The 21,296-nt window shown below is 40.8% G+C and overlaps 1 protein-coding gene across 3 annotated transcripts in view; it reads right to left on the reverse strand.

Annotated features, from left to right (window-relative positions):
• Nucleotides 1-13,740, reverse strand: part of CMC1 (C-X9-C motif containing 1) — a 90,753-nt gene extending 77,013 nt beyond the window's left edge. The window contains exon 1 of one of the 3 annotated variants that reach the window (XM_014840940.3): nt 13,495-13,740. In XM_014840940.3, the coding sequence (XP_014696426.1) occupies nt 13,495-13,513 (19 nt within the window). In that variant the 5' untranslated portion in view covers nt 13,514-13,740. The remainder of the gene's footprint in view (nt 1-13,494) is intronic. The other 2 variants (XM_044754291.2, XM_070492742.1) reach the window with 2 other exon arrangements.
• Between the last annotated feature and the right edge of the window lie 7,556 nt (nt 13,741-21,296).

The following is a 21,296-nucleotide window of genomic DNA, read 5'->3' on the forward strand; positions in this document are numbered from 1 at the left end:
ACTGATTCAATTTTCTAAGGGTTTTTCACTTATTCTTGAGGCAGCTGCAGTTTTACTAAGTTTATCTTTCTCAAGGAAACTATCCATTTCATCTAAATTTTCAAAATAATGATATGAAGATGTTCACATGATTTTTTTCTCTTTACCACGCCTATAGCTGTATCTCAATTTTCATAATTTTCTTTGCCTATGCCAGGGGTCAACAAACGTTTTCTATTAAGGACCAGAGTGTAAATATTTTAAGCTTTGCAGGCTACAAACCATTTCTGTCACGTATATTCTTTGAAAAAAAAAAAAACTTTTCAAAAATGTTACTAACCATTCTTAGCTTGCAGGCCTTACCAGATCTTGCCCAGGGCCACAGTTTGCTGAACTGTGGCCTATACTGTTAACTTATGACTTCTCTTTTTCCTTAGCTTTGCCAGAGCTGCTGTAAGATGAGAAAAAGAACACTGAGCTTATAGAAGGAACTGGAAGCATGGACAGAGAGAAAAGCACAGATTGGGAGAGAGGCCCTACAAGATTGGTGGGGCCCCAAAGGACCAACGAAAATGGATGATTAAGGAGCAATCCCAGTTTTATGGCTCCAAGTGAAATCATGTGACCACTCATTGAGATAGGGAATAAAAAAGAAACCAGGTGGGAGAGGAATTCAGTTGCAGACATGTTGAATTTGAAAGGCCTAGGAGATATCGTGTGGAGTGGAAAGCTGATGCCTACTTCAAGAGAAAATAATGAAACAGGGACTATCTCCACACAGTTCTTTTCTCCTTGTCTATCGCATAAATTATAATTAGGCATCAGTAATTAACAGTAGAATTACTGAATTACTGAACAGTAGAATTACAGATTGGAAAATATATTGTGATACACTGATCTATTTTATAAAATCAACTTCAAAATGTTACCTCTTCTTTTCACTTATATCGTTTTAATCTGTACAACTTATTTGTAACGTGTCCTGATGAATCTACTGTTTGTTCCATAAATCTTGCAGCGGTCTTAGATAATAAAGCCCTAATCTTTTGAATCACTTCCCTGAATACAGACATAGCTTCGTAGTATTGAACTATTTTTCCACAGGTGAATTATAATAGATATTTACCTATAATATGAATTATAGGTTATAATATTCCTATGTAAACACATTTTTTAAATGGCTTGCAAGAATTCCTTCAGATCCTTCTTCTAAAACTTCCTAGGGCAAAGAAACAATTCTAGAATCACACGAATATTGATTTAGATTTTCCAAACTCTAGGTGTTAAATCAGAAATAAGAGACTTAAAAATATATAAATAAATTCTGCTAAAGATTTTCCCATCTGGTAGCATACTAATCACTATATATCAATTATTAATTATGATTTTATACATATTTCAAAGCTATCTTCAACAATACAAATATAGACATGGCATCTTTTATTCATAAAATTACAGTGTGCTTCCCTCAACGTCAGTGTGATGCATACATATGTTACACATTTGTACAACAGCCTGCAAAAAAAAAAAGAAAAAAGAAAATTTTAAGAGTTTGCTACTATATAGTCACATGAATTTATACTGAGGTAAAGAATAACACCACCAGGGAAAATTTCCAAAGCTCTAACTTCTCAACATTCTATCATCACCTGAAAGTCAATTTTCACCTTTTCCACTGGCTGAATTGATTAGCTCAGATCTTGCTCTGGGGCTCACGTGGTCTTGCAATACGGCAGTATTAGACTATAAGGCTACTGACAAAAGCACTTGCTATGAATCCACAAAGACAACGATGAAGCAAATCACAACATAATCGAGTCTTTCACTGGAAAGAAGTGACACCTGAAGAGCAAGGTGCCTTCTCAATAATTAATATGTTCTAATTTAACTAATTTGATTCTTATTTAGATAATGCTACTTTTTTTTTTTTAACTTCCTAGTTATGTTTATTTGCTCCTGAAGACATTTCCATGCTACTGTTTATTCTGGAGGAAAAACAAGAAAAACGCTTGTAGTAAATGTGCAAGTGTTCTCATTAGCAACAGTTTCTATCTTTAGGTCCCCCTTCTTTACTGGCTAGCAAGGGTCTCTAAATGAAGGGCTCCAGGCAGATGGCATCATGTACAGAACAGTAAGACAGGAGTTCTCAGTTGTTAGGTTCACATTAAGGGCTTCACACCAGAAAGCTAGGCAGACTCCAGTTCTCCTCGACAGCACACAGATATGGATACTCTTGACCAGATTTTCATGTTCTTGCCAGGTTGTTCACACCTTTTTGCTATAATGATAGTGTAAAATGAGGAAGGGGGGTGTGGTTGGCAGAGGTACTTAAACTGGGAAAATTATGATAGTGAAGATTAGTGTTCCTTTCACCTTCTTCCTTTCGAGTCATACTTTAACTGACAAAACAAAAACAAAAAACAAAATCAGCAGTAGGAGAGACCCAGCCTGCCAGTATTCCAGCCTGCCTCTGTCCATGAAACCTCAAGAGGAGGGCAATGAATGCCCTATAGTGTTCATAACAGGCCTCTCAGAAGTGTTCTGATCCCATTTTGCAGATAAAGAGGCTCACAGAGGTGAAATGACCCAAGCCTCTGACAAAGTGGCAATGTCAAGATCATATTAACCCAGGTCCGAAATCTTCTTCCACGACACTACTACACACACGGGGTGGTGGCCTATTTAAGGGAATTTCAGCAAACAAGGTTATTTGAGCTTCTGCAGTTAAGCTGAAGCACGGAAACAACCCTTAGACAACACTACTGTTTGTTTCAGGAGCATCATTTTGAATAAGCAAAATTTACAACTCCACATTTCTCATTTTAAATGGAATTCTGACTCATTCCTATCATGGAGAAAATTATTTTTTTCAAAAAAAGCAAGAGGAGTGATTTGTCAGTTGGCTGAAAAATACCTTCAAAGAGAGTAAACATCAAATATTAGGTCAATCCGTAACAATCTAATTTTTTTTATAAGCTCAAACTCTTAGGAAATTCGGAGAGCACATCAACAAGGTAGACGTGCCTATTTCTGCTTAGTTTCTGGCTCAAATGCCACCTATATCCCACAACAGTATGCTTCATTTGACCTTCTTTGTCCTATAAGCTTTCACTGTTAATAAATACCTAGTTCACACCAGATGTGCCCATTTCCCAAAAGCACCTATTTCTTGGACCTCAGATTCTGCAGATTGCTACGTGTGAAAACTTCCTCTTCCACCCACATTACTTTAACCAAGATGAGGCCAGAAAAGGACAAGAAATCTAAAAGTATAGCAAAGCAGGAAATCAACTTATGCAATAAGACAGGCCAATTTTAGAAATGTGCTACAATCTCCATTGTGACCATAATTTCTTAAATGAAAAGGTTTCACATTTACTTTATTTGGTAAAACATCAAGACTAACTTTTCCTACAAGCACAATTTCCCACTGACATCTAATAGAAAATCAGCAAAGTTATGGGAGACAGAAGTAGACATTTGAGAAAGGAATAAATGACAGTATGTGTTTGCCTTCTCAGCAATATATGCCTAACTGATTTATTTTTTTCTCTGATGTACATCTAGAACATGGCAGACTATTCTCAAATCTATGACCACCCTGTCTCTACTGCTTCTTCTTCATCTTACAATATTTCATAAATCTCATAAAAAACATGTACCACTTTGAAAATAGAGGGGGGTAAATATTTTTATATTGAGAGGTTATTCACTCATTTCAAAAATTCAAACTTGGCTCAAATCACTCACAACATCTTTCTTGGTACGGCCTTCAGAGAGAGTTTGAGTTAACATGAAAACCAGTTCCATAACATAACTTTTCTGGGGGGTAGCATTTCCCAGGATGATCATCAACCACCTTCACCAGACTGCCTGTGGCTAACCCTGGCTGAAAGTCAAGTTCACTTTCTGAACAAAATATTGCCAAAATGAGGATATTAAGATGAACGTATGGTAGAGGCTGAAGGTAAATTCTTAAAGGAGTTTCAAAAACATTCTACACAATGGTAATAATACTAGAAAAAGTGTGAATGCTTCCAAGATAAGATCTGCTCCTATTCCTCTTGCAGCAATCCCACACAGTTCTATCTTTCAAGATGGTGTTCACTATGCTGACTTCTCAGTGCTTACCATCATCTCCAAATCAACTCTGCCCACATTTTCAAATATCTCTTGGTAGTTTCCAAGTCCGACCACCATTGCAATTTCAACTTAAAATTTCTACGATTTAAATCTTCCTTCTCCCATCCTGACTCTTATGTTACTCTCCTCACCTAAAAAAATCAGCTGACATTGATATAGTACACAGAAGCACAATAAATATTTGCAGAAGAAAGGAAAGAGTGGTAGAAGGAATTGTTTTACAAACATCATCACGTGCAGGAGCAGGTATTATGAAGAAGCTGAGGCTCAGAAAGCTCAAAGCAATCTTGCAACATTACTTAGGAAATAACTGGTAAAGTCAACTCCTTCTCAATCTACCGTCTTTATTTTCCATCTTCTACTTCTTATTTTCTTATCAAAGTTCACTTATTTAAAAACAAACTCAACACTTGTTCCATCCCAAAGTTCTCCCTGACCCCAGCATCTGGATGAGATTTCTCCTTCCTCTAACCCCATGATTTCCAGTGCACCAATACTACGGCTCTAATCACATCTGTGCTTACAACATATCGCATCACACTATCTGTGCGATCTTCTTCTCTGATAGATCAGTGCTTGCTATAGACTAAACTGTGTGTGCCACCCCCCATAATTCATATTGAAGCCATAAAACCCCAATATCATTATATTTGGAGACAAGACTTTTAGGAGGTAATTAAGATTAAATGAAGTCATATGAGGAGGACCCTAATCCAATTGGGGGCCTTATAAAGGGAAGAACCAGCAACTGAATCAGCCAGCACCTTGATCTTGGACTTCCCAGCCTCCCAAACTGCGAGAAAATAAATTTCTGTTGTGTAAGCCTCCCAGTCTTTGGTATGTTGCTGTGGCAGCCCCAGCAGACTAAAACTGATTTTCATACCAGATATTCTCAATTCTGGCTGCATCTAACAACCACTTGAAAGGACTTTATAAAATTCTGATGCCTGGGCTCCACCCCAGACCAGATAAATCAGAAATGCTGGGGTAAAACCTAAAACCCAGGCACTGATATTTTTAAAAGCTCCCCAAATAATTCTCATATGCAGCTAGATTAAGAATCACTGTGTGAAACTTAAAGAGGTCAAAGAACATGTCTAATTCATCTCTCTAACCCCCTCTAACTCCTAGCACATGGTAAATATGCAATAAAAGTGTTCAATAAATGACACATATATTTAAAAGTTTCAATATTTGATAATTACAGATATTCATTCTGGTAACAAATATTTATTGGCACCCACTAGACACCAATTATCATGCTAGGGATTATATATACGATGATGAGTAAGACAGGCAAGATTCCTTATTCTGCAGTACAAACATTTAAAACTATGTATTTCAATTAATCATGCTTAGTTAATTAACATATCCTTTGATCTGTAAAAACCTCCCAGTAACAGTTGTTTAGCAAAAATACAATGCAGGATGGTAAACACCATGCTCTTAAAATTTTTTCCCCTCAATATCCTTACTTAAAAATGTAATCAGGGATGACGGGGGAGAAGGGTACTCTGGGAATCAACGTTCTTATCTGGGCAGAGTTTTGTTTGGTCTACTTATATAAGTATAAGGTATTATTTCTTGCATTTTTGACATTTATAAACCTAGAGATTTCTAAAAATACACTATTAGCACCCCTATACAAAAATAACGATACTAATCCAGTAAATGAAACAAAAACTTGAAGTTATTTTTTCCTGTGGTGAACTTTCTGTGCTGAGTCAAGAACCCCTTGGGACCAATTGCAAGTATTGAAAACCATAAAAGTTTAGGGCTTGAAGCAGCGTTAGCAGTCATCTGACAGCTGATTCTCCCCACCCCTCATCCCCAAACCTCAGATTACTCCGTTTGGAATACTTTAAGGGCCTGAGGTTAATGGCAAAGTCTGAAACAAGAAGTCAGTCCTACTAACTCCCCAATTCAAGTCAGTGCTGTTTTTATAACAGTACATAACAGAACAGTGCTTCTCTGTAGTTGATGGGCCATCTCTTACTGTCTAGTTGTAGTTAACTGGCCTATTCTTTCTAATCATCTAGTCTCTAATAAATTGAAAGAAATGAAATCATATGAAAAATATTTACTATTTACTACACAGGTAGGATATTCCCATCTCCACATCATATTTCTCTTCATCTCTCAAACGAGTTGATGCCTACAGACACATCACATCTGTAGGTTTCATTGTGTTTCTCAAGGAAAAAACTCTAGATCTAGAATGAAAGAAACTCTATACCCAGGTCATGTGACATTTTGGTGGGTTTTTTTTTTTCTCTAAAGATTTTATTTTATTTTTTTTTTCCTTTCTCTCCCCAAAGCCCCCCGGTACAAAGTTGTATATTCTTCATTGTGGGTCCTTCTAGTTGTGGCATGTGGGACATTGCCTCAGCGTGGTTTGATGAGCAGTGCCATGTCCGCTCCCAGGATTCCACCCAACGAAACACTGGGCCGCCTTCAGCGGAGTGCGTGAACTTAACCACTCGGCCAGGGGGCCAGCCCCTTGGTGGGTTTTTTAATTCCAAATATACTTTTTTTAATTTTTCAAAGATTACGGTGTGGTGACAATCAGGGAAGACCTCCTACGAAACTGATTTTAAAATGAGGCGTGAAAAATGAACAAGAATTACACAGATTTGGGGATGAGAAAGAGAGGGAAAATTTCAAAAAGAAACAGCATCAAATAGCCTAAAGGCAAAAAAAAAGCAAAGCACAGTTTGGCATCTGTTAGATACATCTTAGGCCAATGTTACTCAACTTTTTTACCACAAACCCACAATACTTCACAAGTGGATGCTCCTGTGTGTTTGTATATATTTGTGCAAGGGCCCCTTCCTACCTGACCCATCACCATCTGAACTCTCATTATCCAGACCAAGGCTCCTAATAGATTCGGATCAGTTATTTTTAGGAGATCCCTCCTGCATCCCTCCTGTAGCAGAGAATGTTGGTGCCTCACATAGAAGAGACTGTTGAAGTGTTCACACCTGCAGCCTTCTCAGGACTGCCCTAGGCATGGCAGCACTGTGCAGTTTTCCTCGCTGCTGCCCGCTCTCCCAACTCCTGCAGTGGGCAATGACTGACAGATGGCACAAAGGCCCAGCTCCATTACCTCCAAAGCAGGACAAACTTGTGCACCAGAGCTGATCAGGCTGAGACAGGCCTTCCCTAAAACCACATCCTTGCTCAGATTCCTCCCCTTCCCTCTCCCATTCCCCTCACTCCCTTACAGGTTTTTTCCTGAGAACACTCCATTAATAAACCACTTGCATATAAAACGCCTAAGTGATACACAGACCTAGTACCCAGATCTTGTTCTCTAACACTGTGCCCAAATAGAAGGAACCAGGGCCTGTCGGAGAAATGACTAATTCTACGGATGGGCCAGGGTAGGTACAAGATCAGCCAGGGACATCTTACGTGAGAGGAAAAAGAAACGCTCAAAAAAATGATGGCAGCACATCACAAGGACCCAGAAGCTGGTTTGAAGGAACGCTCACTGGCCAAATCTGGGAAAATGTGAGCACCAAATAATTATATAGAGTAACAAATTATAAGCCACTGAAACACAGGAATCCTATGAGTCTCTACCAATAATAAATCTATAAATAAACAAACAAGAAACAACGTAGTCTCTTGCTTACAGCAAAATGTCAACAACCAGCTAACAAATGTGGAGAGAACGCTGGAGGTAAAAAATCATTATTTTGCAACTATCATAGGAAAGACTGAATAAGGCAAAAATCATCAATGGATGCTAAATCAAAGGGGGATTTTTGATGAGGAAAGGACATTTGCATAGTCTTAAATGGTCTCCCCACAGATTACATATTAATTACAAGAGAGGAAAAACAGCAAAGAAATGGGACAAGACTTTGACTGCATGATCGGAATTAATATTGCCTGTGAGAGTCAGCCAGCTGTCATGTGCTCCAGGTATGACACCCTGAGAAAGACACATCACCACGCGTGCAGTATTTGGCTGAGAATGCATAACCCCTATCTAATCAAAAGTCACCAACACAAAATAAGGAAAGTTCTACATGTCACTCCTTTGCCTAAAAATTTATAATGTCTTCCCATTGCTCTTAGGATAAAATTCAAACTCCTGGAAATAGTTTACAGGACATTTCATGATGCACAACTCAAACCCCTCCACTGCCACAGAACACACTCCTCTTTGATCTCAACTCTTCTCTCTTTCTTACGCTCTTTGCTTAAGCTAGTGTTTTTCAAATTTCAGAGAGCAACCCATTAGAAGGTTGTTAAATTAATCTACCGAGGCAAAAACAACATATTTTCTATCGCAAATACACTTTGAGGCTAGATACATACAAAATGTAGACGTTACACAGATTTTTAGCTCTGAACTACCAATATAATTTATGTCTAAGAAGATCCTGTAGAGATATAGAGACAATAATAAAATAAAAATTTTTCTAATCAACCACATAAACTTTTGCATATGAATCACACAATGCTCAGAAAAAAACAGATTCTTCAAATCTGTCTAACCTAAAAAGTAAAAATTTCCAGCAAATGTAAGTGTTAGTACCAAGTGCTAGTACCCCTAAAGCTAATCTACATACATCCCCACAGGAACTAAAAGAAGCCCTGCAACCCAAATACTCCAAGAGCTACCATAATGACATCCTCCCAAGACACATACACCTTAAACAGCTCCTCATGGAATGTCATGAAACTCCCAACCCCCACTTCCCACCCGCTGAGCACTATCACTAGCCCATCTTCCTCCCCTTACCAGATTTCTGGAAGAAAACACCAATGGAGGCACACTCACACGCACACTTGATTAAGGAAACCTCTCATGCTGCCACTGCTCCACGGTGCAAAAGTAGAGAACGAATCCACACTAGTTGACAGGAGGAAAGGAAACTCCCTACCCTGCCAAGAGAGGAAATGTAGAAGAAAAAGAAGGGAAATCTTTTCTTGTCATTTTAGAAAGTCAGAAATCAAAATTATCAGGCCCAGATTCCTGCGGGTTATCACCTGGGAATGCAATCATGTCAGAAAATTTATCTGGAACCTGGAAACGGCAAAGACCTAACTGGACGTTCTTTCAGTACAGCACTGGGCTGACTTTCCGTTACTGGGCTATTTTACAACTTGTTAGGGGGAGAGGTCAACTTTGAGAATCTGTCAAATAAGCGATAGAAATAATTTCTGACCAGTGGAAAAGATAACCTCAAAGATTTGTTCATGGCCCTGTTGTCAATTAACCAGTTTTTTTTTTTTAAGATTTTATTTTTTTCCTTTTTCTCCCCAAAGCCCCCCGGTACACAGTTGTATATTCTTCGTTGTGGGTCCTTCTAGTTGTGGCATGTGGGACGCTGCCTCAGCATGGTCTGATGAGCAGTGCCATGTCCGCGCCCAGGATTGGAACCAATGAAACACTGGGCCGCCTGCAGCGGAGCTCGCAAACTTAACCACTCAGCCACGGGGCCAGCCCCTAAATTAACCAGTTTTTATCTTAAGCCGGCAATCTATGAAACTGTCTATGTATCTAGCTTCTCAAATGCTTCCTGAACTGTTTTTTACAGTTAACTGCTTCCCTCACTAATTAATGAGTTGAAAGTCTTCAACACATATCCATTTTGTATTTGCATAAATAATACTTTTGCCTTTCTGAAAATTCTACTTGAACAGGCACTACTTTAAGCATTGTTTCTATACATGATCACAGATTACACATTCAAAATAAACCACCTTTTAAATTTCCAATCACCTAAGTTTGACTGGACTTTTGAACTATACAATACTTGTAGAAAGGGTTATAAATTGGTAAAGAAGCTACAACTTGGAATAAAACTAACTATGCTTAAGTCCTATTATAGGAGAATGAGCTATACTGTATATTTCCGAATCATTCCTACGCAATCACAGGTCCCATTTATGGCTAAAGATGTAGGGAGAATTTCCTCTGGGAAAAGAGAGAAGATTAGATGGATAAGAAAACAAAGGTGAAGAACAAGTCAATAAAACTGGGAGAGTTCAGAACAGTGGTTCTCCTCTACTCTATTTACATATGAGAACTGCCTACGGAATATTTTAAAGTCAGAGGCTTGGGCACATAAAATCTGAATAACTGGGAGTGTAACCTAGGCACTAGTATTTTTTAAAAATTTAATCTCTCTCTACAGCCACTTTTCCGGGGTGTTAGGTACTCTCTCCAGCATTTTCTCTCTGCAATCAAGTAGTAAGAGAACATAACAAACATAATTATGGCTGATAAACTTACAAACAGTCCTATTACCTCTCCATTAACAAAAAGGAAACCAGTTTAAATAAAACTACACAAAAAAATAAGTATGTAACTTGCATTTCATTGTTGGTTTCAGAGTTCTATGAGAATGGACCCTACAAAGTTAGCTAAAAGCTGCTGCCAAATGAAGATCAAACTTATATAAAGATCCCAAAGACTGTAATATGAACCAATGGGGAAACAGATTTTGCCATATAAACCTCATTTGGCATTACCATCTACTCATCTACTCAGAAACACATCTACTCAGTTGGACACAAAACAATGCGGACTTAGAAAGCAAGAGAAATATCAAAACATGAACCTATGTTTCAATTTATGAACCAAACAAAAATTATGTTAAAAAAAAAAAAGCCAGTTTCAATACATTAGTATTCTAGAGTTTAAAGAGACAAGGAAATTAAAAAAAAAAAAAAAAAAATTTCCCATTTGCTGACTCCGCTTTCTTACTTTCCATTCCAACTTTGCTTCCATCCCTGCTTTTGCCAAAGTTTCCAAAGATCATGTTGCTAGATTTGACCATCACCATCCACTCAGTTGCTGAAGTAAAAAGCCTGGGAATTATCCTTAATGCCTCCCTTCCCCTCACCACCTTTATTCACAGCAACAGGGGGTCCTGTCAATTTCTCCTCCAAAACACCTACTGAAGTTTTATATTTCTTTCCATCTTTTCTAAAACCACCCCAGGCCAAGATATTAACATATGTGGTCTGGATTTACTGCTACCACCTCTTAACCTGTCTTTCTGCTTCCACTCAGAACCCCCCACAATGCAGGCTACCACTGCAGCCAGGGTAGTAATGACAAAAGCTACGTCACTGCCCTCTCTAAAAGCTTCCAAAGGCTTTTGATAACATCAGAAAAGCCCAAATGCTTTCTTATCAGAGCCTTCAAGGCCCTGAGGCATCTAGCTCCTGACTAATTTCCCAACATCTTTCCCTATACATCTCCACACTCTGGCCCTCATTCTAGTCAAATATTTTAAGCATTTGCTACTTTGACTGCCCGGCATACCCTTGCCCTACCTCTTCACAGGACTGCTTCCTCTCCTCCTTCAGATTCCAATTCCAGTGACACCTCCTCATAGAGCTCTTCACTGACCACGCTATCTAAAGCAGTCCTCTCTTCACCATCTACCACATGACACTGCTAATTTTCTCCATGTTTATCACAATCTGTAAAAATGTGTGTGTCTGGGGGGTGGGGGTGCCACTGGTCTTCTTTCTTCTACCACTAGAATACAAGCTCTATTTGGAACAGGGATCGCGTCTGTCCTATCAGTTTCCTAGGACCTAGAATAACCCATGATATATAATGGGCACTCAAGTATTTGTATAATCAATAAATACTCAAATGGGGGACCAGCCCGTGGCATAGTGGTTAAGTTCGCGCACTCTGCTTCAGCAGCCTGGGGTTCATGGGTTTGGATCCCAGGCGCAGACCTAGCACCACTCGCCAAGCCACACTGTGGCAGCATCCTGCATAAAGTAGAGGAAAACTGGCACAGATGTTAGCTCAGTGACAATCTTCCTCAAGCAACCGGAGGAAAACTGGCAATAGACATTAGCTCAGGGCCAATCTTCCTCACAAAAAAATAAAACGTTTCTTTAAAAAATAAACAAATAAATAAATACTCAAATGGTAGCATGGTCTACAGCACTGGACTGGAAATGAAATTATCTGAGTTCTATACAGACTTGGCCCTACCAGCAATTAGCTGTTTGGCCTTGGGCACACCACAAGACCGGAGTGGGTTAAGGGTAACCGGGCAGTAAGAAAGTGCAGGCAGCAAGTATGAAGATTTTTTTTCTAAACTTCCTTGTCTAAATTCAAGAATACAGACATATGGAAGCCTTCTTAACCTCTCTATTTCCTCATCTGAATGAGATTTTTTTGAATGTCACAGTTCAGAAATACTAGAATTATATAGGCCCTAATCTACTTTCCAACCTGAACTTTCTTACCCATTCTTCATTTACATCCCTCCTACCCCCAACAAAATCAAGGTATTCCCCTGCAACCAAACATCACACAGTGCACTCTGCCGCCTATACATCTGCGCATTCCACCGCCTCTTCTCCAACGCCAGCCACTGGAAATTCCATCCTTCAAAGCTCAGATCAATTGTGAACTGCTTCATAACGTCCGATTCAATCACCTGGCCCAATATTGGTCTGATCATTATGTGTTCTGGAAATTCCTTTACGCTTCAAATTCAAGTAATCTCTGATCCTCTCTCAGCCTGTTTCCTAATCCTTAAAATGGATAATAGCATCTAGCATACCACACACTATTGTTGGTTAATTGAGAATTCTTGGCTTGATAATAAAGTGTTCAATAAATGTGTTACTCGTCTGCTACACATATTTTTCATTCTCCTTGAGAGCCACCAATGTGACTTTTTCATTTCTGAATCTCTGAAGCTTTGAAGTCATTTCTCCTCCCAAAGCCTTGAGTTTTCATATCCATAAAATGAAGGGCATGGACTAGCCCAATTAGCATTCCCTCCAAAAGTGAAGTTCACTATATCCTTACACAAATAGCCTAAAGCAAAGATATCTCACGTGAGCTTCTCTAAGGACGGGAATTCGAGGGCAAGTGAAACCCCCGCTGCAAATGAAAGTCACGTGGAGGCATGAAAGGTAAACTAACATTGATCACGGCTTTGGGGAGCCTTCCAAAGAAACTGACTCCTGCCACAGTGATGGACTCTGATCTGTTTTCAAGTTGGGCTACAGATATTCAAAGGAATCTGTGCCCCAAAGGGGTGAAAAGAAGGATGACGATGAAGAGACCAGTAGCACATTAAGGAGAAAATGTTTGTAAGCCACAAATGGACAGGAGTTTAAACAACAAATCCGATGCCTTTCACCTAGCCCTAACCCCAAGCAGCAGGAAGATGACCTACGACCGCAAGGAAGGAGCTGGGGCGGGCCAGAACCCTACGGCAGCCGGCGGGGCGTGAGGGGACGTCTGCGGAAGCGGTGCAACCTCAGAGCTCGGCACCTTTCCCAGGCCGGCCCCCAGCCGCAGGCCAGCGGTTAGAGCCCCGGGCCGAGACCTCTCAGCAAACCCGCTTCCCGCCCCGGTACCTGCGGGGTCAAGCGCCATCTCGGCGAGCGGAGAGGAAGCCAGGCCGCTCTGGGGCAGGGGGCGGGGAAGGGAGGAGGCTGGGCTCGGCTGCACTTGCCGCCGCCCCGGGCTTCCCGCGGGAGGAGGAGAAGGAGGAGGAGCGCTGCGCCCTTCGCAAAGCTGCAGGCCCCTCTCCCTCTCACTTCCCTAGTCGCTACTTCCGCCGCCCATTGCGCTTGCGCTCTCCTGGCCCCGCCCCTAATCCCATAACAAGCGTGGAATGGACTTCACAGAAGGAATGACCGGGAAGGGGGCGGGGCTGCGCGCGCGCCTTGGGGGCGGGAGCGTCTCAGGCGCGCGCAGCCTGGTTTGGGGCTGACCGTGAACGCCCCCTTGCACGCCAGGTCTGCGGGGACGGGAGCAGAAGCTGTGGGCCTTTCGGACTGCGACTCACTTGGCGACTCGGTCCAAGTACACGCCCGTCCCCCACACCCTCCTTAGGAGAACCAAATGAATCATCCTGTTCCTTTTTTTTTTTTCCTTCGTTAACGTTCATTCATTCATAAATGTCAATTTCATGCCTGCCAAGTTCCAGCCACGATTCTGAATACTAGGGGGAAGTTATTGAATAAAAATAAAGTCCCTATTCTCGAGGAGCACCTTGTTGGCAGGGGAATCAGGTACAAGCAGCACGCTGTTAAATGTGATAAACCCCCCATGCGCGAGATATGCACAGCTTGTTCGACCGTAGAGGTGGTATAATGTGTGCAGTATCATTATTTCCTCCCCCAAATCAGCAGCCTGTGGCTCCCCTGGGGGTTAAAATAAAAAACTGTGCGCTAAGGGTACCTGTGTTTTGTGAAATATCCTCAGGGCGTACAGTCCAATTTGGGTGATGTTACAAATCTCGACTCCATCAATTAAGGCTGTATGTTTTGAGAGAAAAATGAAGGAAGGTGGTAGCCATCCTCTTTAAGAACCACAACTGCCCTCTTCTCAATCGAAGAAACTTTCTGGGTGGCAATTATGCTCATTTCCACTCACCAACCAGCCTTCAGAAATGCTTCCTTGTCGTGTCCACGTTTAGCTCGAGCCTCCAGAGGGTGAGGTGCAGCCCGGGACAGATGGGACAGATGTTAAAAAAAAACAAGGAGCAGCTGCTTCTTCCCTGAGAGGGATTTAGGGCTTTCAGAATGATCCCCTCCCCACCTACCTGCAGTCCCTCCTCCCCTGCTGCTGCTTCCGCCTGGTCAGTTGGCAGAAAAGCTGACGCGGTTGAGCAGGGCTGGGAAAGTGGGTCTCTGCTCAGCAGGTCTTCCGTTTAAGGGCCTATTTGGGCATAACGGCCCTTATTACAGCTGTAGGTTGAGGTGCCAAGGTGAAGAATTAATGTTTCACTCAGCCAGGCAGGAAATCAGGTCTTTTCCTTGTATGTTTTATAAATGTGCTTAGAAACACACCAAATTCTGGTGCCCCTTTTATTTTTCTGGAGGTGAAGAACTTCATTTAGAAAGTAAATCTTTTTGAGATGATGGGGTATAAAAAACACAAATCAGACACACACTTAAGTAATTAAACTAAATCTTCCTACATGCAAAAGGACATCATAGTAAAGAGGGAAACCTGGAGAGGCTTAGTCAGAGATCTAGGTAACTCCGTCTGAATCCTGCATCACTGCCTACTAGCTTTGTGATTTGAATAAATTTCAATGTTTCTCTAGACTTTAGTTTCTAATTCACAAGATTGTTGTGAGACATAAATGTGATATATGGTGCTATTTCAGTCATTGAAGGACCACTTCTACAGTTTTTGCCATAACTGAGTATCCCTTGAACCATTATTATTTAATGTTTTTTGTTTAAATCAACTCACTTTTAAAAAGACTTAAATGGGCACTATCTACTCTCGCCGTATCCTAAGCAAGAATATCTGTAAAATCATGGGTTTTGTGTGCCGCATAAAATGGACTGCTAGACCTATCTCACTATGAGAAGCGCTAGCTAAAACACCACCTCAATTCCTTGTACATAATAGTGTATACTTCTCTCGCGCGCGTTAAACTAGGTCATTTGAGGGCAGTCTTTACAATGTAACTGGGAAAGATAAATCATTTCTTAAAAACTTAAATCATAGAAATTTAATTGGCAATTCAAAACAGGAGAAATTTCCTAAGTTGTCACATTATTAATAGACAATGCTTTGGGCAATAACTGCAACAGGAGCGTTAAGAGGGAGGAGAGCACATTATCCTGGAAATGAGGAATTAGGTATCATCCAACCATAATTCCTAGGGCTCACACAGTATCTGACACCTAATGGCCCCACAGTAGCCTTTCTCAAAGGATTGAATGCCAGGGTGGTTGAGAAAGACTTCAAAGATGAGGTTGCCCTTGAAAGATGGGTAGCATGGGTAGGCAGAGTAAGAAAGCATGTCATGCTAGGAGAAAAATGAGCAAAAGTATCTGGGATTTGAGCTGTTCTTAAAGGACAAATGGGGCTTGGAAAAGGTGGAAGACGAGGAATGGAAGCATATAAGCCAAAGCACAGGGGTCTGAAGCTCAGGGCTGTGTGGCAGGCATGTTGGAGAGCAATGCCTGAAACTGCTTCAATGTGTTTGAGAATTTGAGAAGCTAGGATAGTTATAAATGAGACTGAAAATGTTAGAAGAGGCGGGATTCCCAAAGCCTTAAACATTAGGCTGAGGAGTGTTTGAATGTATTGCTATAAGCAGTCAGGGGCCATTGAAAGTTAACAAGCAGAAAAATGGCATTATGGTCAAAGTGATGTTTTTTAAAGATTTTGTATAGGATAGATTTAGGTGGTAAGGAGAGAACCAGGGGGTAAGCAGAACAGTAAGTGCAACCGTCATAGACCACGTTGTAGTGGCACTATTGTATCTTATTATATCGATAACCATGTATTGAAGTTGTTTTGCAGGGGCAACAAACAGAACTGCACGTCATGGAGCTGGAGCATGCTCAGAAGATGGAAACCTTGTCCTCAGATGACTTCAAGCTGCTTAAGAACCAAAAGTTCCCTAATTATGGAACTCAATATGAGGAGAAAGCAGAATGGGCAACCTTATAAGAATGGAAGGGTCCCTTGATATGTAGCACATCCGACTTATAAGACTGTTACCCTCCCACCCTCCAATCAGATTCCGCCAAGTTAACATTTCACATAACCACTTCCACTCCCAACTCCTTAAAAGTTTGTCTCTGCTTCAGCTCAGGGAGACATAGTTGAGCTTTGCCTTCTGTCTCCTTGCTGGTGGGCCAGGCAATAAAGCTCTTTGTTCTCTCAAAAGTTGGTGCTGTAGTATTGGCTTCTGTGCACATTGGGCAGCGAGCCTTTGCTCAGTTACATAAGGAGGCTATTGCAGTAGCTCAGGCAAGATCTGAAAAGAGCCTGAGCTAGGATATGTAGAAATGTAGAAAGAAAGGATGGATGTGACAGTAACTGCAAAGGAAGAAGCTATACTTCATAATTGGACTTAGGAGACTAGAACAAGGAGGCAAGAAGGATATCTAGGTGATTCTTTTCCTTGGCAAATGTATACAAACAAGTGAAAAAATCATGGCAATGCACCCATTCATGCCTCAAATGATCTGAACCTGATCATCATTATCGGGGAGCAATACAGAGACAGAGAGACCAGTTAGGAGGAAGTTATAGTAACCCAAGGGAGCAAGGTTAGCAGTTGACCCATAGCAGAGCATGTGAAGGTAAAGAGAAGTGAGGTGTTTGGTATGTAGCCTAGACATTAATACACACACATATATATTTTTTAGTCTACTATCCAAAGAATGTGCAAGTACAAACAAATATCTTAATTATTTATCGAGTCGATTCTGACTAGATCTAGCGTTCCTTTTTGCTCACTGGTGATATCCAGTTGGTTATTTTTAAAAATTGAGATGGTCACTCAGCCCCTGCATGCTTCCAACTCTGTCCAGGCTCAGAATTAAACACTTTCCATCTGTAGCTCTGCTCTGCGCTACCTTTAAGCCAATGAGAATGAAATTTGGAGGAACGTTAGAAGCCCCATCCCTACCAGTAGATGGGGTTTGGAACTAGTTCTTGGCTGGAAGATCACTATTGAGGTCCCTGATGGCCCTGTCTGCTTTCTGAGCTGCATAACTTAGCCTCCAGCTCCCCAGGGACTGTGCCCTCTTTTATCTGAATGGGCTTAGGTCTAGGTTGGTACTTACATTAGTTAGCTAGGGCTGCCATAACCAAGTACCACAGACTGCGTGGCTTAAACAACAGAAATTTATTTTCTCACAATTGGTGGCTAGGAGTCCAAGATCAAGGTGTCTGCAGGTTTGGTTTCTTCTGAGGCCTCTCTCTTTGGCTTTTAGGCAGCCATCTTCTCTCTGTCTCTCCATATGGTCTTCTCTCTGTGCATGTCTGTGTCCAAATTTCCTTTTTTTATAAGGAGATCAGTCATACTGTATTAGGGCCTACTCTAATGACCTCATTTTACTTAATTACCTCTTTAAAGACCCTATCTCCAAATATACTCGCATTCTCAGGTACTGGGCTTAGGAGTTCAACATATGAATTTTGGGGGACACAATTCAGCCTGTAACAACAGTCTAGTTCTTTATAAGAATGAGAACCCTTCCCTGAATCCCAAATCACTTGGCTAGAGCCCTGACAACCTGCCCAGCTGTAAGCCTCTCCCCAGAGCGACATACTTTGTCCCTGTTTTCCTGGTGGTTAGATAAGGCCTGCTTCACCGTGGATCAGTCCACCTAGCCACTTCAGTCAGCTCCTGTCTGTCCCTCATTGCCCACAACATCCACTCAGTTTTTTAACATATCTTTATTCATCTACCAACCATACTATCGTAACTCTCGGTCCAAGATCTATATACTTTTGCAGAGATGATTCCAACAGCCTCCTAACTTGCTCTCTGTTCGTAGGCTTTTTCTCCTCCTATCTATTCTTTCTAATCCATTTCACCCACAACAGCAAATTTGCTGATAAACTTTTTTATGTAAAATCCCTCAGTGGTTCCCCATATAAATAAAATCCAAGCTTTTCCTTTAACAAGGTCCACAAAACTCTTTATAACCTAGTTCCAGCTTACTACAACATCCTTTCACAACCAACCTGCTTGTACTCTGCAATTTCTGCTGTAAGAACTTACTTGCAATAGTTTATTCAAGTATCTGTGTTGACTTTTCTGTGCACTGTCACAGGAAAATGGGTAAGACTCTCTGTTGAACAGAAAAACTTGAAACTGATCGCAGAAAGAGTGTGTAGCGGAAAGAGAGGGTCTTTGGAACTAAACAGAGGCTAAATTCTAATTCCTCTCCCCTTCTTCTACTTTTTTATTGAGATATAACTTATATACAGAAAAGGGTACAAATCTTTGTGCAGCTGAATGAATTTTTACATATCTATACACTTTTGAACTACCACCCATGTCAAGATAAAGAGCATTTCTTGTCATCCAAAAGGTTCCTTTATACCCCCACCTAGTCAAACCCCACCCCACAAAAGTAATTATTCTTCTGACTTCTATGACAATTTGTTAGCTTTGTCTGTTTTTAAACTCATATAAATGTAGTCATAGTGTGCAGTCTTTCGTATCTGGCTTCTTTTGCTCAACTCAATAGCTGTGACACTCATTCATGCTGTTGCATCTATCTACATATTTGCTCTCCTACTTCTAATTTACATTTGGTCAATCATTTCTCCTCCTGAGCCTCAGTTTCCTCAATAACACCATACCTGCATGATTGATTCGAGCATTAAAGACCTATGATAAACACTCACAGTGGTTTCCAGCACACAGTAGGCCATTCCTAGATTCTAGTTATTGTTACTGTGATAATTATCTTTTAGAAAACTGTTCTTTTGAACTCTTATTGCACTATGTTCAGTCTTTTTTGATGTAATAGATCAGAGCTACTCTGCCTTCAGGACTGAAATCTAGGTAATGAATGTTTAAATCGGTATTATGGGAACACCCTCCAAATGAACAAAGGAGATTTAGCAGTGTGCCCTATCACTTATCAGGTGAGAAAAAAAAGTGTGAAAAATTCACCTCTCACCTCTGCGGAAGGCTTTCTATATTTTATGTTTTGTTTTTACTGTGTATTGTTTTCTGGGTGGCCTCCTTTGAGACAGACCACAATTTTCTCTGGGGTCAGAGACTCTTATTCCTAAAAAATAAAATAATAATAAGGATAATGATAATACCATGACATCACTTACACTGAGTTTCTCTTACCTTGGTCTTGGAAAGATGGTATGATCCTTTGCAGAATCTCTCACAGGAGCTGGCAAACTTGGCAGGCAAAAAACAGAAGTACTTTTTGTTGCACACTGAGTCTGAATTATGAGTGACATTCTAGTTTGATGCCCAGCTGCACTGAAAACCTCTCAAGGATCTTTTGCTTATTTAGAGGAAATAAAGTCAGTGAAAACTTTGACGACTTACACCAAGTGTCTCTGCACTGTTAATCTGACAGAAGACAAACTTCTTGAATTCATTATCCACTCCTCCCCCAAACTGGAGAACCTACTATGTGCCATGCATTGTACTGAGTCCTGGGAAACACAGAAAAATCAGATGAAGGCCCTGCCCGCAAGCAACTCAGAGTCTAGAAGGAAAAAGACAAACACGTGAGCAAATAATTCCAGTCCAACATGATAGGAGATGATGTGGGAGCCTCGAGGAGGGAGAAATTAATTTGACTTCCAGAAGACAAATACAAATACAAATGCTTATATTTGAAGTGAGTCTTTAAAAATGATTAGATATTCAACAAGAGAAAGACAAAGGAAGTCCTAATTGACAACATTTTACACATAGAATAGGCTTAGAATAACCATCATGAACCACAAACATGGTTGAAATAGCTACATTGGCCACTGTTATTTGGAGCCATATAGATAAGATCCAAGGAGAAAAACAATCAAATATTGATAATTGCTGTCCAGTTTCAGTGCTTGACATTGTTTGCTTGGCATCTTGATCTTCTTTTGGAAACTCCTCCTTCCCTACTTTATTATATTGTTTCTAAAAATGTCCTCATGTCCTTACAAGACACCTCTCTTTAACCATACTCATTTGTCCAAGAATGGATGCTTGACCTTAAATAGGCCAGTGAAGCTTGCCCTGTGAAATGTTAGATGTAGGTGTAAGTATACCAGTTTGTCTCCTGAGGCTGAAATTGTAAAATGCAAAACATAAAAGCCATTAAAAGACAAGTTTGCTGCCACATAGAGAAAGCTATCTCTAAGGAGAAAGAAAAGATGATGCCCAACCAAAGAGATATAGAGATTTAAGACTGAGAAAATCCAGATGGAGTTTGAACCTCTGGTTGTAGCTGCTTTGAGGTCCAGCTCTATTCCTGCCTGTCTGGGTCTTTGCTCTTCTTGTGCCGCCAAAGACTTACATATAGGACATCTTTTGTATATCCCGCCAAAATCTCTCGGCCCCAACTCTTATGTGTAGCCTCTAGTTCTTTGTAGGCTTCAAACCATCTTCATGTAGGTGCACCTACCAGCACCTTATACCTCTCATTTGCTTCTCTGACGCTACTGCATGGAACACCCTTTGGGACCCTCTCAGCAGTCACAGCTATACAACCCAGAAGTGCAGGGGAGGTTAATGCCTGTGAGGCCACCTGGATCCATAATGAATGGAATCCAATGGGTAAATGTGTCCTGCTTTCTATTCCCTGGGGAGACAGTTCTGAAGCACATTTTATAAGACACCTCCAAAGGTCTCGTGATATCTAGCACCAGTCACCTGTAAAGTGGGAAACTCAATAAAACGTCCGTGGATTCTCTTTCCCTCCTC

Source organism: Equus asinus, chromosome 21, assembly GCF_041296235.1.
Source record: "Equus asinus isolate D_3611 breed Donkey chromosome 21, EquAss-T2T_v2, whole genome shotgun sequence".
In the NCBI taxonomy this organism is placed as follows: domain Eukaryota; kingdom Metazoa; phylum Chordata; class Mammalia; order Perissodactyla; family Equidae; genus Equus; species Equus asinus.